The sequence below is a fragment of the Rhineura floridana genome, chromosome 3 (genome assembly GCF_030035675.1).
Source record: "Rhineura floridana isolate rRhiFlo1 chromosome 3, rRhiFlo1.hap2, whole genome shotgun sequence".
Taxonomy (NCBI): domain Eukaryota; kingdom Metazoa; phylum Chordata; class Lepidosauria; order Squamata; family Rhineuridae; genus Rhineura; species Rhineura floridana.
The window spans coordinates 74,863,083-74,880,676 of NC_084482.1; the positions used below are offsets into that span (position 1 = coordinate 74,863,083).

The following is a 17,594-nucleotide window of genomic DNA, read 5'->3' on the forward strand; positions in this document are numbered from 1 at the left end:
TTCTAGATTCAGGGGGAACTCACCTTCTGTTTCTCCATTCTGGCCAGTCGCTCTAGACTGATTAAGGGTTATGAAGAGCCCTGAAAGACAGAGAAATGGGGAAAGCCCCAATGTCAGACTTATCTCATTCATTCATTCTCAACCTTTCCTCCCAAGAGCTCAAGGCAACACACACAGTTCTCCCCCTCCCCAGTTTTTATCTGTGAGGCAGGTCATTTTGCGCAGTAGGTTAGGCTGAGAGATAGTGACAGCACCATGGTTGAGAGGGGATTTGAACCTGGATCTCCTGAGTCCAGGTTCAACACTCTAGCCTCTACGCCACACTGGCTCTATTGTCATGCACATCCCAGACTTCCCAGAATTCATGCACAGAGGGCTCCTTTCCAGAGCTGGGGGAGGTCATTCAGTCCCATCAGGAAATGAATGCTTTGTGGATCTCACAAATACATCCATCAATATTTCATGGAGAATACAACTGTCAATGGCTATTGGACATGATGGCTATGTTCTACCTCCACTGTTGGAGGCAATATGCCTTTGGATACCAGTTGCTGGGAATCACAAATGGGGAGAGTACTGCTGAGCTCAGGTCCTGCTTGGGAACATTCTATAGGCATCTGGACGGCCACTGTGAGAACAGGATGCTGAACTAGATGGGCTACTGGCCTGATCCAACAGGCTGTTCTTAGAGATCATCCCCCAGCACCCAAGCTTATTTATTGCTTTCATATACTAGCCTTCAGCTGATATGAATGACAACTCAGCTTCCCAGACCACAAAGGATAACATGGGAATGAATGCTTTGGCAATTGCGAACAGTTTCTTGGAATTTCTTTGGAGAGCTGGGACACTGGTTGGATGTTATTTCCACTTAGTACAAATGGACAGAAGAAACAACAGACGCCCTGTCTAAATCCAGGACATTTATGGAAGAAAGAAAGCAAAGATCTGTCATATCACTATGACTGTCCATCAGTAGATGGGCTGGGGGACAGCAGGAGACAACAGAGAAAAAAGTACAAATTTGTGTTTCATCAAGTGACATTTTTAGAAATTCAGTTCCTCATATTATTAAACCAGGTTGCAATCCCTGGACCTGATTCTGTGGCTGACTCTGAATGAATAGTGAGATAATTTCCTGTCTGTTATCCAGCAATTATTTCCCTTGACTTGGTTAGCTCTCTTAGAAGCAGCAGTTTCTCAAGGGAGGGTAGTTCTGTGATGCGAGCCAATCTCAAGTGATGACTTACACAACTGCTAATGCAGATTACAATGGCTCTCATCTTGGCAGCTGACACAGAACAGCTGAGCCAAAGGCCCTCCAGAACAAAAGGCTGAGACCACAATAGATTCAAGCAAAAACGTTCAGTGGCAAGAGGGTCCAATACTTAGGATTTCATTAAATCATTTTATTCTGGTTATTCCACGGAATGTTTATTCATACATTTATAAAAATGTTCCTATAGTGGCTTTTGGCTTAGTGCATTTCAGCTGTGTATACTGCCTTAAAAAGTACAAATAAATACATAGTTTGTCACCCAGCAACACTGTTAATAGTACTATGTCAATCTGCCATTGCAGTGTTAATACCACTATAGTAATCTATTGCTTTACAGGGAAGCATTCCCCAATGAGCATATTTAGGATCATAGGTCAGGATCCTACAAGCTACTACAAGCTACCTTAGGTGTGTACTCTCTCTCTCTCTCTCTCTCTCTCTCTCTCTCTCTCTCTCTCTCTCGTGGAATTTTGGATGTTTCTCCCCTTTAATGGCAGATCGTTACATAATATTACAAATTCTTTTGAGTCACCTGAATGTTTAAAGTGGCTTGCCTTGTGACATGGGGTGGGTGAGTGGATGGGTGCAGATTTTCAAGAAGTACAAGTCCTGAGGCCCCTTGGGGACATAGAACTAGCACACAGTTCTTTGGTTCCTTGAAGGTATTGGAACATAACTTGGTATGATTATCCAGAAAAAAACACATAGGCTTACACATTGGTCTCTGACCTGGAGTTGTGGGAGAGGAGGCTGTTTCAGTTCCAGAGAAGAAGCATCTCTTATAGATATTTAAAGATGGCTGGGATTTTAAGAATGTTTAAGGGCATGAGGCATATTTCTTTACATTAAAAAAGAGTAACTAAAAATGTTAACAGATGGTTGTGATTTTATTTTATTTTGGTAGCTGTCTGTTGCATTTCTTGATTCTACTTTTAAAAACATCCTAACATTTACAAACATTGTGCTAAAAAAATGTTTTTATTTCTTTGCATGTGTCAAATTTTTATTCATTGTATTACAATTCAATCAACAAGACATCTGCACATACAACAGGTTCTTAATTCATACATATCCAACAACAGTTTTTCTTCTACTAGAACCAATGTACAACTTGAGGTCCAATTGTATGTGCAGGATAATAACCAATATAAGCAGTGGTTAATTTCTAAGCAGTGGTTTCTAGTCTTCAACCCATCTGCAAGTCACACCTGTGCACCTAGAAGTCAACATGCAAGACGGACCAGAGGAGAAGGCTGTGGTTATATAGTGGTACATGAAATGCTGCCTGCAAGGGCTCATAGGTACTTTCTACATTATCATTATTTCACAGATTCTGGCACTCAGCTCTGGTTCAGATTAAGTCCTGAATATGTGTCAATACAAAAGTTATATGAACACATTACAGAAGTTTGCTTAGCCAAGCCTGGGAGTGCAAAGGAAAGCGGCAAAATCCTGTACCAATATTAAAAGCTAAGTTGACGCAGACAGGCAGACATTTTTATACTTAGCCCCTGGAAGCCTAAAGAGCATATTGGCAAGTACAGCCTTTTCTGTCTTATGCAACCCAATGAAGAGTTCTATAATACAGAGTTTACCTGCCTTTTTTCCCTCTGCGCTGCTTCCTGTGCATGGCTGAAGCAGAAATTCAAATATATAGTTACAGAGAAAGCCTAGACCTTTATCATATTCTTTTACAACAGGAGTGAGAAATCTATGGCCCTCCAAATGTTGTTGGACTCCAAATTCCATCAGCCCCAGCCAACATTCGATACTTGCTTACTTGGAAGTAAGTCATACTGAACTCAGTGGGACTTACTTCTGAGTAGACATGTATAGGCTTGCATTGTATTTTTTTTCTTCCAAGCACAATTTATTCCAAACACATCTTTTATGACTCCCACGAAGGGAACTTCCAAATTAAAAATAAAATAAATATTACGGGAGAGTCAGTCAAATTTTCAGATACTCCTGAGTCTGACCTTATTTTTTCAGACTTCATTACAGATTTCTTCCGTTTTCTTTTTATTAATTTTGATATATAAACATTATTTTTCCATTTCAAGTATCTTTTAATCTAACTACACTCCAGCCAAGGTTAAGCACTTTTAAGTCCCAGTAACTTCAACTGTAGAGTTAAGCACATGCTTATCTTTCACTGCATCATGCCCATATTTTGTGACTCAGATGTCTTATCAGTCACATTACTTGGGCATCCTTTCATATTATCATCAAGGTTCTGTAACGTATTTTTAAAAACTTCTGATTTTGCAATAAGATCATCAGCTTTATCTTCTTTTAACTTGTTCTTTCAGCTGCCCATCATATTTTCTCTCTCTCTGTTCTAACTTTTGTTCTAATCTTTTCTCCCTCTTATCTGCTTTACAGACTTCTCTCTCCTAGCTTTTAGATAACATTTCAAAAATTATTTGTCAGGGTGTATCTTTTGACTACACAAAGAAATCTCCAGTTCATTTACCTTGATAGCTATCATACTGCACTACACGGACTATAAAATAACCATATCTTCCCCTGCTATTACTTATGGGAGAGGAAAAAATTTCTGTGTTATGGACAGATGCTTTTGTAGATTTATCTGTGCAGAGAGACTTACCTTCATTTTTTATGGTTATTTTTCTGTCACAAAATTCACACAGAAAATGTCAAAACATCATCTTCAACTCTGCCATGGAGACTCATCTCTGTGGCTTGATCAGAGGTTGTTAGTTAACACTGGTGATTGTGGTGATGCTTTCTGGAATTCGGTTGAACCTAAAAGGCGGCCGAGTGCTATGCTCAATAATGGGAGGGGTGAAGCCCAGTGCTTTGAGTCAGGCCTGAGATAACAATTAGATGTCATAAGATTCATATTCCTTGCCTGCCTAGTAGATTATCCTTGGCTGCCTTCAAGGTCATGTTATGGAAATCCTTTCAGTTTCTAGATATGACAAATAATCATGCAAAGGTTCTAAAAGCTTCACACAACAAGATCTACTGCACACTCGAGCATAAACTTAATCAGGGTCAAGGTATTCTTGATGCTCAGCAGAGACATGAAATGAATGAAATATCAATATTAATATCAATATTTGAGAAAAATGTTGACATTAATATCAGTATTTTTGAGATTTTTTTAAAAAAAAGCTACAAAAAACCCAATCTGTGAGGACAAAAAAAGGGAATAAATAGGAAATCCGGTGTCAAATTCAAATTTTGCAAAATTTGAGCACATCCTACTGCTCATGGGAAACATTTTATGTAACTGAATATCACGTATAATTTAACACTCTAGGATGGTTTAGGCACTCTAAAACTCTCCATGTTCAACATCCCCACTGACACATAAGAAGTAACATCTCATCTGGAGTGACCATGCCAACAGGTGCCAATTCCTGGCACTGGCCTGCATGACCAGATTTTGAATTTCCCTCTCCATCACACCCCCATCTGTAAGACAGAGAGAGTTTGAAACAGGCTTAAAAGTAACCCAGCAGCTGGTTAGCCATCTCTCGGGTATACTTTAACTTGGATTCCTGCACTGTGTAGGGGGTTGGACTCGATGGCCTTTTGGCCCCTTCCAACTCTAGCAACAATGAGATGCTGGTCAGTCATGCCCCCACCCCCATGTTTGCTCAGTAGCTGCAAACACACTTACACACAGAGAAAAAAGCCAAAATAACATCAGGCAATACTTTCACCAAAATGGCTTCTATATTCCTTAGAGTATTTCCTCAAAACCACCACCACCACAGCAACACAATAAACCAGAGGAGAGGAATCAACATAGCCAACACATCTATCCTATGATCTTTTCTACCCCATACTTGGCAACTGTGATGCTTCCTGAGCACCTAAGATGCTGCCCAGACTCTTTGTTCCTTGAGACCAGTGAGAGATCTGTATTCTGCCCTCTGCTGCTCTAACAGGAAGCAGACTCTTCCTGGGCCACGCCCCACCTCAGCCTGCCTAATCACACAGTAAGTATACATTGGAGATCTATCAAAAATATTTAGAACTCATTCAAGCCATAGAGTCAACACCCCTACATCTCTTTCATTGCACTGCACAAGTGCACAACAATTTAAGGTAAAACAAGCAAAAAGTTTATTAAGGAGAAGGTTATTAAGGAAAATAAGGGATATATAGAGGATTGAGGAAGAGATGATGGCTAACAAACCTATTACATGCACACACACGCAGGAGCACACACACATATACAGAGGAGTTTGAAGTCTAAAGCATAATTGGTTGGTTTAGATTTCCAGTCCTGGAAATAAGCCCTTGCCAAGATAACAAAACTCCTCGGGATCACTTATGGAGATTGGCCCATCTTATAGAACCAGCCACTTGTGGACATTGATCCCCTCTCACAGGTATATCTTCTGTTATAACCTTTGTTGGAAACTCCATCTCCAAGCTCCCCCCTTTCAGTTTCTTTGCCCTCCTCAAAAAACCCTGGGAATATGAAAACCCGGCCCTGCCTTTCTACCCCACTCACACAAATATCCAGCATGTCTTCATTTCTAAACAAAGCAACACTATTACTGTTCCTGAAAATAGTCACTTCATAAGGAATGTCAGAGATGAGAGAATACCTGGGGCTGGCTGAGTCAGATGTAACTCTAGGGCAAACATCTCATATGGTGCATGAAATATAATCAGGACCCCCTTCCTTCCCTCCCCCAATATAAATTCATTTAAGAATATAACAACATTCAAGTAAGAGTTTTTGAAAGCTAAATAAAGAGAGCAAAACTATATACTAGGGGTGAGGAACCTGGGGCCCTCCAGATGTTGTTGGACTCCATTTCCCATAATCCCTAGTGTGATATGTATAAAGTGTGTTGCTTTTGCAGGGTGCTCAAATTGTGTAGATGTGTGACTTTGTGTAAATGCTGGTTGTTGTTTGGGAGGGGTAAAGATGTAGTTAGTGAAGCAAGGAAAACAAGCTAAAATAGACACAAATACCAGGAAACAGGTGCGACAAAGACAGTTTGTGGTTAGGTTCTGCTCTATCTGTTGACAGGGGAGGAGGAAGATATACCAAGGGGGAGGGAGATATACCAAATATGGGTAATAATAAATATGAGTATGGGGGAGCTAAAATATGAGTAGTGGGAGATGTAAACAGAGGCGGGACTTCCTGTGACATGAATAGGCGGCACGGATAGGCTGTAAACCCTGAAGTACTCGACCAATAAGGAAACAGGGGAGGGAACGAAGCGACAGGCTATAGGATAAAAGAACTGTACCAATGTCACTTGGGTGTGCCTACCTTGTGGACACCCGCTCTTGCAAGAATGTATAATAAAGCTTTAATACTGCTTCACAAGTGTCTCTGTTGTGGGTCTCTCTTAAAGAACCTTTGTTTCTAACACTAGTCGGCATGGCCAATGGCTAGGAATGATGGGAGCTGGAGTTCAGCAACACCTAGAGGGCCAAAGGTTCTCCACACCTGGTATTATACCATAGGTAAAACTGAGCAATGTACAAAAAGAAAAAGTAGGAATCAGAGTCCAGGAAGACTTGGGTAAACATATATGTCTTTACGGGGCAGTTAAGCTGGTTACTGTCTCGAACCACCTCTCAAGCCACCCAAGGAGGGTATTCCAAAGGGTGGTTACTACCAGCAAGAAAGCTTCCATGCTGTTGCCAGATGCTGATCTGAAGCCATAGAACATCCAGCAGGATATCCTCAGTTGTCTGCAGCAAGGGGAGGCAGTCTGCTAGGTACCCTGGTCCTAAGGGCTTTAAACAGCAATAACGAAATCTTTTTTATTTTATTCCTTACATTTATATCCCACCTTTCCTCCAAGGAGCTCAAGGTGGTGTACATAGCTCTCCCCCTCCTCATTTTATTCTCACAATGACCCTGTGAGGTAGGCTGAGATAGTGACAGGCCCAAGGTCACCCAGTGAGGTTCATGGCTGAGTGGAGATTCGAACCCTGGACTCCCAGATCATAGTCCAGCACCAGAACCATTATATGCTGACTCTGTGGCTGATAGGCAGCCAGTGCATACCTTTCAGCACCAATGTGTTGAGTGCCCCACTGAGTATCCTGGCAGCTGCATTTTGCACTGGCTAGCACAGTTTACAAATCTGGTGCAAGGGTAGCCCCACATAAAGCATATTACAGTAATCTAGATATGACATAAAAAGGGATAAAAAGAATAGGGCCACCTCTCAAACACAGAGACATGGAAGTAAACCCCCTAAAAGGAGTGGTCTGGAGATGGGGGGGGTGGATGTCACCCACTCGTCATGGTCAGATCACTTCCTGGTGAAGTTTAGATTTATGGCTCCAATCCTTCCCTGCAGGGGGTGGACAGATTAAAATGGTCTGGCCCTGGAGACGAATGGAATCTGCAGGATTCCTAAATGCACTCGGGGAGTTCCCAGTAGATAGAGCAGGTGACCCTGTTGAAGCTCTTGTCACGATGTGGAACAGCGAGGTGCGTCGGGCTCTTGACACGGTTGCCACCGAGTGCCCTCTCCGGCATTGTGGAGCCCGGTTTGCACCTTGGTACACCAGTGAGCTAAGGGCAATGAAACAGGCTGGATTATGGGCAAAGCGCAAGTGGCGAAAGACCTGCTGTGAGGCTGATCGGGCACCAGTAAAACATCATAACCGTGCCTACTGTGTGGCAGTGAGGGCGGCGAAGAAGGCTCACTTTTCTGCCTCAAGTAGCTGTCCAGTAGAGCTTTTCCATATTGTCAGGGGTCTATTGACATCAACTCCAGGAAATGGAGTTTTAGACCCTTCGGAGGCCCACTGTGAATTGTTTGCAAGGCACTTTGAGGGTGAAGTTGCTCGCCTCCATAGCAGTCTTGATGCCCCATCCATATCTACTGTAGTCCCCAGTGAGGTGTCCAGTGCAACGTCTACTGCAACCTCTTGGGAACGGTTTCAGTTGATGTGGCCTGATGACATAGACAAGGTGCTAGCGATGATGCAGCTAGCAATGTGTCCTCTCAACCCTTGCCCTTCTTGGCTTATTAAAGCTTGCCAAGGGGTTTTGACCGAGTGGATCCAGGGTGTGGTCAACGCATCCTTGCGGGAGGGAGTGGTTCCAGCCGCCTTGAAAGAGGCGGTGATCCGACCACTCCTGAAAAAGCCCACCCTGGACCCATTGGTTTGTGACAACTACAGCCCGATTTCAAATATCCCCTTTTTAGGGAAGGTGATTGAGAGGGTTGTGGCTCAGCAATTGCAAGTACTCTTGGATGAAACAGATTATCTTGGCCCATCCCAGTGTGGGTTCAGGCCTGGTTATGGGACTGAATCAGCCTTGGTTACCCTGGTGGATGACCTTTATCGGGAGGAGGACAGGGGAAATGCGACCCTGCTATTCTTACTTGATCTCTCAGTGGCTTTTCATGCCATTGACCATGGTATCCTTCTGGGCCGACTTGGTGAGATCGATATTGTTTTACAGTGATTCCAATCCTATCTCCAAGATTGCTGTCAGAGAATAGCATTGGATGACTGTCTTTCTGCCCCCTGGCAGTTGTGCTGTGGGGTGCTGCAGGGTACCATCTTGTCCCCCATGCTGTTTAACATCTATATGAAGCCGTTGGGAGTGGTCATCAGGAGATTTGGGGTGAGGTGTCAGCAGTATGCTGACGATACCCAGCTCTATTTCTCTGTAACATCTGAATAGGGAGAGACCGTGCAAGCCCTTGACTGCTGCCTGGACTCGGTGGTGGGCTGGATGAAGGCCAATAAACTGAGTCTGAATCCTTTCAAGATGGAGACACTGTGGGTTGGTGGTTCCGAGTTTGGATAATTGGTCAGTTGCCTGCTTTGGATGGGGTCATACTCCCTCTGAAAGAGCAGGTTTGTAGTCTGGGGGTGCTCCTGGATCCATCTTTGTCACTAGAGACCCAGGTGACCTCTGTGGCTAGGAGTGTCTTTTACCAGCTTTGGATGGTAAGACAGCTGTGGCCGTTTCTGGATCGGGATAGCCTGACCACTGTTGTCCACACACTGGTAACCTCCAGATTGGATTACTGTGGTGTGCTCTATGTGGGGCTGCCTTTGAGGTTGGTCCGGAAGTTGCAACTGGTGCAAAATGTGGCAGCGAGACTGCTCACTGGGGCAGGGTATTGCCAACATGTCACCCTGCTGCTGAAAGAATTGCACTGGCTGCCCATTTGCTATCAGGCCAAGTTCAAGGTTCTAGTTTGGGTGTACAAAGCCCTATACAGCTTGGGACCACGATACTTGAAAGACCATCTTATCTCTTATATACGCAGTCGATCACCGCGCTCCGTAGGTGAGGGCCTCCTGCAGATACCATTTTATCAGGACGTCTGTTCTGCACAACATAGGAAACGGACCTTTAGTGGGGTGGCACCTACCCTGTGGAATTCCCTCCCCTTAAATATTAGGCAGGCGCCATCTCTGTTATCTTTTCAGCGCCTTTTGAAAACTTTCCTCTTTCAACAAGCCATTTAAGTTGAGACCTATCCCAGTCTGTGTCTGTGTTGGAATTGCTTTTTAATATGTTTTTTTAAAAACATTTTTTTTAACAATATGTTTTTAACCCTTTTTTAAAGATGCCTTTAAAGCTTTTAAAAAAATGTTTTTAAAGTTGTTTTGTTTTAATGTATTTTATGGTCTGTTTTTATGATGTTTTAAAGTGTTTTTAGTGCTTTTGTTTGCTGCCCTGGGCTCCTGCTGGGATGAAGGGCAGGATATAAATCAAATGACACATAAATAAATAAATAAATAAAATGCAAGAACAGTTTCCCTGTAAGAACTTACAACTCTTTCAAGCCGGTCGCTATAATTACTTTCAGTATGCTTCATTGCAGGAGCTTCAATGACTTGGAGAAGACTGAAGGCCCCAGGCAAGAACTAGGCTGTGCCACCTTATACGTCACACACCCTCCTCACAGTCTGTGCTGACATAACACAACTACCCCACCCACCCATTCTGGTTCTTTGCTCAGGATCTCAAGGCCTTGGCGAGGGGGAAACTGTCTCCTCCACTGTTGTACCATCTGCAGCATCTGTGCCTAGGCCACAAGCCAGCGCTAAGAATGGTCTCCAAGCAACAACAACAAAAATCCCTCTTAGGGGTTAAGAAAAGGAATGTGTGGTGCAGAAATCCTTAAGCCTTATTGAGGCAGTAAGTCAGTTTGAAGGTAAACCTTACATCTTCCTTCTAGGCCCCAAATGTTCTCCCTTCCATGACATACCGCCACCATGCATCTGTTGGCAGTGGCACAGTTATGAATAACAAATATAAAACATCTATTTTGGTAAAGAGCTTGAGCAAGAGATGGAGGTGAGTGGAATTAGAGTGGGCTTCATCTACATTGCAACCATGAGCCTGTTTGATGTTGGTTTAATTGTTATGGTTTCCTCCCAAATTCAGTGCAGAGCCAGTGCAGTATAGTGGTTAGAGTGTTGGACTAGGTTCAAATCCCCACTTGACCATGAAGCTCACTGTGTGGCTTTAAGGCCAGTGATTCACTCACAGCCTAACTTGCCTCACAGGATTGTTGTGAGGATAAAATGAGAAGGTGGAGAACTGTGTATGCCACATTGAGCTCTTTGGAGGAAAGGTGGAATATAAATGAAAAACAATGGACTGCCTTCAAGTCAATCCCGACTTATGGCGGCCCTATGAAGAGGGTTTTCATGGTAAGCAATATTCAGAGGTGGTTTACCATTGCCTTCCTCTAAGGCTGAGAGGCAGTGACTGGCCCAAGGTCTCCCAGTGAGATTCATGGCGCTGTGGGGATTTCAACCCTAGTCTCCCAGGTCATAGTCCAACACTCTAACCACTACACCACATTGGCTCTCACAATATAAATGTAAGAAGAAATAAATTAAAGGATTGCAAGGGGTGGTCTGCCTGACAGGGATCCCTCTCCCTGCAAACAGTTAAAAATCCCAGAACTTCCTTTATTGGGAGACATGATACCTGAAAAGTGTTGTAAAAATGTGTAATGCAGCCAAAAAACAAAAACAAAGTCACCCTTTGCACATCCAGCAGAAACTGTGGCAAAGAAAGAAGAGTCACTCTAGTGCTTCTCTCTACATCTCTGGGTTTTGTGTGAAAGACTGAGAAGTGCATAGCCCCCCCCCATCCTAAGATACATGTTCTTCCCTTGTCAGCTCTTCTGTGGAAATTTGCATCAACCCAGAGATGCCAGGAAAGAGAAAGTTCTGCCACCAAGTTCTGCAGAAGGAAATATGTGAGCAACCACTTTCAGAAAATGGGTACAAGCCAGAGAGAGAGTGAAAGCGCTTAGGAGCCCTACCTACAAATTCATTGTAATTGGGAATGCATATGGTTTTAAGGTGGTGGTGGTGGTGGAGGAGGTGGTGGTGGTCAGTGAGACTAGGTCGATAGGTCAGCTAGGAAAATATATACAGCCAACAAAGTCATTGGAGTGGGAGATGACTTATGCCATAGTGCTAAAAAGTTTTACCCAAGTGCTGAATTAAAAAGGAGCCATGTCTGCAACACTATGTACAACCCATGCTTTTTTTCTATCTACGAAAACTAAGGCTGTACACTCAGACCCTATACATTTAAAGCACATTCAAAACAGATCCCCTCACTCCCAGGATCCTGGGACGTATAGTTTAACCTTCACAGAGCTATAATTCCCAGCACCTTTAACAAACTACAGTTCCCAGGATTCTTGGATGATGGGAATGTGCTTTAAATGTATGGTATGTATACAGCCTGATTAGCCTAAGAGATTAAAAATGACTTGCTTGTCCCTCCCCCTCCCTCGAAGTCCCCCAAGACTCGTTTGGTTCAGTTGCACAATATGGGTTTCATTTCCAAACTTTGGGGAGAGAGACTGGCTGTGGTTTCTTCAAGAATCTCCCCTCCCTTTATCCCACAACACACTGGCAGGAGGCACAGTGAATATACTGGTAGCCAGCCCCTTCTCCAATAAGAAAAATAGGAGTAGAAACAAACTCATCATTCTGCAGGTTCCAGTGCATCTCCACCTCTCTCTTCTGCAAACGAGGGCACATGACACTAGTCAAACCCCGCCCCTTTCCCCTGTAAAACCTGGCAGGAGCCACTTGAGTGCCCTTTTCTTTTTAATTCAGCTTCAAAGAGATTTTGCAACTGGTCGGCAGATCCACCCGTTCCCTCTCCAGGTGTGGCTAATGGAAACACTTTCATCTAGCAACTAGTGTGTTCACAGCCCAAGTCTCACACAGCCTAACCCAGCACTGCAACATGAAGGCAACTAACTAGTCTGTTCCAATCTCAAGCCCTTTGGATGGTCTTTTGCTTCCTCCACATTTCCGCAACTGACATATACATAATTTGTGCTGCCATAACAAATTTAAGTAAAGGAGGAAGAAAAACGTATCACAGGAAAACCACACCTTTGGAGTCACAAAGCAGCTCATTGACCTGCTATTCTTGTATAGTACATAAACACAGAGGTGTAGTACCTCTCTAGGACTTTGACAATTGCTGTCCAAAGTCACACTGGTGTTATAACCACTTTGCAAAGTTCTACAAAGCTGGGAAGTTCAAGGCTGATAGACTTCCGATACTACAAGAAGTCAAGTTAAGAGCTATGTAGCTAACAGGGTAATAGCAGCCTGGGTAGGAGTCCTCCTACAGATACCCGTGGATAATTAACAGTAGTAGACACTCAAGAGCTGGTTAACACTAGGTACAGGACAAATTTGGCTGGGAATTAGTTAAAGGAAATGCTCCAAGGTAGAAGGCCCAGGAACAAAGTGACAAAAATATGAAAGAAACATCAGCATTGTTGGTGGAGACGTCAAAAGACTTTGCCTGGCTTATCAGTGATGCTTTTTAAAAAAATGTCCATTGACCTGTAGGTAGTCTGCGCAACAGGGGGCTCTGTGGTCTCAGCATCTCTACTGAGGTCGGGGGAAGACTCTAGTCTAAACTGTAGGAAAGACTTTTGACACTTTGTGTCATCAACATTTAAGAGACTTGCTAAGCAACTCACAAGGGTTCTTGGTACAAAGAGATCCTATCTTCCTGGAAGTTCTTAGAACTGTATGATGCAAAGAAAGAAAGAAAGAAAGAAAGAAAGAAAGAAAGAAAGAAAGAAAGAAAGAAAGAAAGAAAAAGAAAGAAAGAAAGAAAGAAAGGTCATATTTGCAGCAGAAGTTGTGACATAATATGGAGGACCCTAGGAACTGGGCAAAGAACTTTTGCAGAGCCACACTTCCTTACGCACATGTCCGAGAGGAGTCTGCTGCCAATAACATCCTGGTACGAACATCTGGACATGCACCAACTGAGGTGCTGGTACCAGTTGATACAGAACTGCTGCTGTTGCAACTTCTAGTTTTACTTTGAGCAGAGGTCACTTCCACACCTTATATTTAAAGCACTTTTATACCACTTTTAACTGTCATGGCTTCCCCCAGAGAATCCCGGGAACTGTGGCTTGTTAAGGGTGCTAAGAACGGTTAGGGGAGCCCTATTCCCTTCACAGAGCTACAGTTCCCAGCACCCTTAGCAAACTACAGTTCTCAGGATTCTTTGGGGGAAGCTATGACTATTAAAGTGGCAGAAGAGTCCTTTAAATATATGGCGTGGATGTTACCAGAGTCTCTTTCTACAGGGCTATAGAAAAAGGATTAGTATAGTTTTTTAAAGAATTTTTATTAAGTTTTATAACATAAAAAACAAAGAAAAGGAAGAACAAAGGAATCCGGCAGTTTTTGGCTGAACAGTTATCTTGAATTACTATAAAAGAATCAAATTAAGAGTTCCAGATCTCCTGGATAGTTGCTGTTGTAAATGATGATCTGGTGTATATAAAATAAAGTTCCACCATATTGTGTGAAAAGCATTGGGTTTGGCTTGTCCTTGAAGTGCTTGGAGGTGAAGCGGGATTTTTTCAAGAATCGCAATGTTCCATATATTTTTGTACCATAATGGGAGGTTCAAACCATGTAACGTTTTCCATTCCTGGGCGACAGACATTAGGACAGCAATCAACAAATAAACCACAAGGTCTTTAAACAAAATGTCCACATTATTACCATCAAACACCCACAACAGGGCAAGCTGTGGTAATGCCTGGATTGGGGCCCCATTAATACAGGAAATTCCTGGAATACTCAGTCCAAAAAGGTTTCAATTGGGGGCAATCCTGCCCCAGATGGAAATAGGTACCCCGGAATAATTAGTATAGTTATCATTATTAGGCAACCAACCTCTCCTTCCTACTGTCAGGGATAATATAATGAGTGGGTTGGAGGGCAACCATGTAGGTGGGACATGTAAATAAAGAAAAAGCAGGCAACAGGAAAATATTTCAGAGCCAGAAGATGAGGGGAAAATCCAGGCTTCCCAGCAACCAGAGCTGGCCAAGTTGAGTGGGCTGCAAAGAAATGAGGTATAGTTCCAAGGATGAGACAGAATAATGACTCTGGCACTGGTGCATGTTTGAAATAAAAGGCTAACTACAAACATGAATGATGCTGGCTCTGAAAACCAAATGTCCCAGTTTACTGGGAAATAATTCAAATGTTGCTGAAGGGCACCAGGAACTACATCCATCTGCAGGCTACAGTCTGTAAACTAATTAAGTCTGAGTACTTGAAATAAACCAAAACAATCCAATTGGTTTCAACCCTCAAGCTGTGTTCCCTGTGTTTCTACATCACAGACTTAAAAGTAGCTTAATAGTCCTTCTTTCTCCCTGGAGAATTCGGCACACTGGAGTTCTGTGTGAAAGGTGGGAGGGGCAGACTAGGGATCTTAGACAGAGAATTCTCTGTGCCATCAACAGACGGCGGGTCCCAGGATTCCTTAGGGGAGAACATGAAAGTTACTGATATAAAACAAACACACATTTGGAATTTGGGATGGCTGGATGGGGAAGAGTCACTGGGGGAAGTAATTATGGGTGGACACATAGCAGAAGGGTAAAAGGATGATTGCTCCCTGCCCCTCCAGCTCTGTCACAAAAAGGCAATCAACGTGTTATACATGTTTGTATGTAACATGTGGCTAGAAGCCCAAACCTTGTAGTGTAGAGGTGCCCTCCCCTCTGGCCCTGTGTCTGTACCTGGATCCTTTATCAGAAAGCCTTTTCCCCTGATAGCCAAAGCTTGTACCCTAACCACTCAGCTTCACCATTTCCCTGTTGTCTATTTAAATTCCAGGTGGTCTAGGGCAGGTCTTCTGAGGCAAACTGAAGCTATGGAAGCATGGTGGTAACTGTTTAATAGTGGCATTACTGAAGGGATCACCTTCTCCCATATCTGCTGAACTGACCTCTTTGATCTGCAGAACTTGTACTTCTGCAAGTGCCACACAAGGGCTGTTCTGCATTTGTAAGCAGTCATGTCTTTAGTGTGGAGATACCTATACTTTGGAACCCCCTGCCCACTGACACTGAACAGGTGCCACTGTTGTATTCTTTTAGATGCCTGCTGAAAACATTTCTGTTTTGATGGCCCTATCCAGACACATGATTTGGATACATGTTTGACTGTGTTTTATTGTTTTTAGATGTTTTTAAACCATTTTTCCATGTTTTAAATATATCTTAGTTTTTAGCTATATTTGTGTTTGGCTGTGTTTGCTGCCCTGGGCTCCTTTGGGAGGAAGGGTAAGATACAAATTTAAATACATACATACATACATATGTTATTTTCTACCCACTTTGCATGCTGAGTGCCTAATTTGTACTTAGTTCTGGATCATGTATGCACTTACTTGGAAGATAAAACAAAAAGGGATTGCTACCAGATTTAACAATATTGTTACCATACAGCAAACAATATTTCTTGCTATATGTAGATATAGGGCAGGGCTTTCCCAGTACTAACGTAGCACTGCATGATGTACCTGAGAAAAACAGCTACAGCTGTCAGAAAACCCCAGAGGAAACCACTGTGATGCAAGTTTCCATAGCATGCTGCCACACGATTGTGTTGTTGTTTTCCTTTGCACTGCAATGCAACCACTCAGAGATGGGGGGGGGGGGGGGATGCAGAGAAACCAGAGCCAAGAGGCCTGCTAGAAGTAAAGCAGTTTTGCCAAGCTTAGCAGAAATTGTCAGCACTGGTTAGTGTTTTTGAGATGATTCCATTCAGCTCCACATGAACATGAAAAGTACCTTATTCCTTTTCAGATCAACTTGGCTTAGAGCTGCCAACTTTTTTTCTGGCAGGGCTGTAGTGCCTTTTATGGTTGAGTGACAAGCAGAAATCCAGCAGATAAATCTTTTTCCATCACAGCAGCTACAGGCTGCAAAAAGTTTCAGCCTTGTGGAGAATCACTGCAGGTTTCTTGCCCAGGGCCCAAGAGAAAAGATATGGTCAGCCTTCCTGGGTTTTGCCAATCCGTGAACATTTCCTTTATGGTTTCTTTTTATTTCATTTCTTGTCTGAAGGGTCCACTAAGCCAAGTCAAGAGCTGGACTCCCTGCACTCATCCCTAATCTACCCTCTCTGCCTTTGTCCTAATCCTGGACATTATTTGACTGGCATGCTTTCTCTGTGAGAATCAGTGTGTGCTGGGAGGAACATCTTTCTTTTTTGGCTACTGTTTAAAATGTGAGAGCAAAACTGATTGGTGGCAGGGATATGTTTAGGGTCCATTCAGACATAATGTCAAGCCGTGGTTTTGACATTACAAGAAGAAGAGCCTGGTTGGGTCCCCTCTTCACTCACCAAAATGAGGCATGCCAGTTAAGCAATTTGCAAGAAACTGTAGCTGCTGTTTCATCTGAACTGAGCAAACAATAATTTGCTCATACTATAATTTGCCTGTAAACCGGAAATGCAAACCTCACTGCTTGCAGTCCTGGTTTGAACCAAGCATAGTTTGTCATGTCCAGAAGCAGCAGCAGCAAACTATGACCAGAAATTTCTAATCTTGGTACGTGAGCAGAGGAGGTAGCAAAGGAGAGGGCACACAAGTCCAAGGCTCACTCCCAAAAGTGCCTTAATCATTTGGAAATGACCATCTAAGTCAAGAAAGCAAAATTAACTGAAGATGAAAATGTATTCACCATTCAGTTTTTCATACAGGCATTCTGCCATTTAGAAAAAGAGAGACTGAAACATCATTTGTACTTTTCCTGTTACACATAAAACTGACAGTTCATCTGTCTGTATTGGCTCTTGTCCTGAGACCAAATCAAGAAGGAAGCAGTGGTGGGCCATGTGAACACACAGGGAGAACCACCAGGGAGGCAAAGGCTGAAGAGAGCCTCCTGCATCTAACAATACTCCCCTGACAATCAAAAGTTTGACCCTGCATTGGTCTGAAGGTTAGGGAGTGAGCGGGCTGGCTCTGTTACATACTTTGAAAGAATCTTAC

At 43.2% G+C, this 17,594-nt stretch overlaps 1 protein-coding gene and 1 long non-coding RNA gene across 8 annotated transcripts in view; one reads left to right on the top strand and one right to left on the bottom strand.

The window, feature by feature from the left end:
* Positions 1–17,594, bottom strand: part of ADGRE5 (adhesion G protein-coupled receptor E5) — a 64,103-nt gene that overhangs the window by 33,095 nt on the left and 13,414 nt on the right. For 4 of the 7 annotated variants that reach the window (XM_061616623.1, XM_061616622.1, XM_061616624.1 and 1 more), the window contains one exon: positions 24–80. In XM_061616623.1, coding sequence (XP_061472607.1) covers positions 24–80 — 57 coding nt within the window. Of the gene's footprint in view, positions 1–23; positions 81–3,890; positions 4,114–5,100; positions 5,231–17,594 lie in introns of those variants that run through there. The other 3 variants (XM_061616626.1, XM_061616625.1, XM_061616628.1) reach the window with 3 other exon arrangements.
* LOC133380081 (uncharacterized) lies at positions 5,205–13,234 on the top strand. Its single transcript, XR_009761361.1, has 3 exons — positions 5,205–5,253; positions 10,096–10,428; positions 12,365–13,234. It is a non-coding gene; the product is annotated as an uncharacterized LOC133380081 (long non-coding RNA).